The sequence below is a fragment of the Penaeus monodon genome, chromosome 33, assembly GCF_015228065.2.
Source record: "Penaeus monodon isolate SGIC_2016 chromosome 33, NSTDA_Pmon_1, whole genome shotgun sequence".
Taxonomy (NCBI): Eukaryota; Metazoa; Arthropoda; class Malacostraca; order Decapoda; family Penaeidae; genus Penaeus; species Penaeus monodon.
The window spans coordinates 15,803,580-15,804,303 of record NC_051418.1 but is presented as its reverse complement, the minus strand read 5'-3'; the positions used below and the strand labels follow the sequence as shown (position 1 = coordinate 15,804,303).

Below are 724 nucleotides of genomic sequence, written 5' to 3'. Positions count from 1 at the left end.
GTCGCTGTTGTCAGACGTCATGTCGTGCCTCGGTGGCGGCTGGGGCATGTCGGCGCCGTCGTGGTGCCACCACCCGTACCCCGAAGCAAAACCGGGATGCCAGGACAGGAAGTCCGACGGGCGCCTGCAGGAGAGTCCCACTCCAGACTGCAGGTGGTCAGGCCACTTTGACGAACCTCCTTACCAGCCCGCCCCGGGGAAGCCTCCCCCCTCCCCGTTGCCTCCTTCAGGAACGCAGAAGAGCCGCGACACGTCCTCGCAGCCTCGAGAAGGTTCACGCTCTCAGACCCGCCAGAGGTCGAGGTCACGGCGTCGCGCGCATTCGGCCAATGCGAAGTACCGAGTCGAGCTGGAAATCCCACCCCACTTGCTGTCACGACCACGCCCCTCGTCTTTCACGAACCTGGTCACCAGAAGACCCGGCAGCCATTCCCCTGAACCCCTCGAAGACGATTTGGGTCAAGAAACTCTCCTGTACCTCTCGGGCGCAGCCACCGGGAACACCGCAGAGGCGAACCGACGCCGGTACGAGCATGGGTCCCGACACCCGGCCGGGACGTCCTGTGTGCGAAGCCGACCTGCGGGCTTTTCCGCTTGATCCTACTAATCCGCGGAGACGACGCCTGTAGCCCCAGCATGCTGCCTGTGTGCTCTACTAACACATGTATGACGCGTTGGTTTATACTGAGTATGTTATGTCAATGGCTTTTTTTGGAGTAGAGTG

General features: G+C 62.0%; 1 protein-coding gene across 1 annotated transcript in view; it reads left to right on the top strand.

Annotated features, from left to right (window-relative positions):
• LOC119594274 overlaps positions 1–724 on the top strand; it is a gene marked incomplete in the record, with an annotated part of 36,109 nt that overhangs the window by 5,842 nt on the left and 29,543 nt on the right. The window contains 1 exon segment of the mRNA XM_037943339.1: positions 1–565. Coding sequence (XP_037799267.1) covers positions 1–565 — 565 coding nt within the window.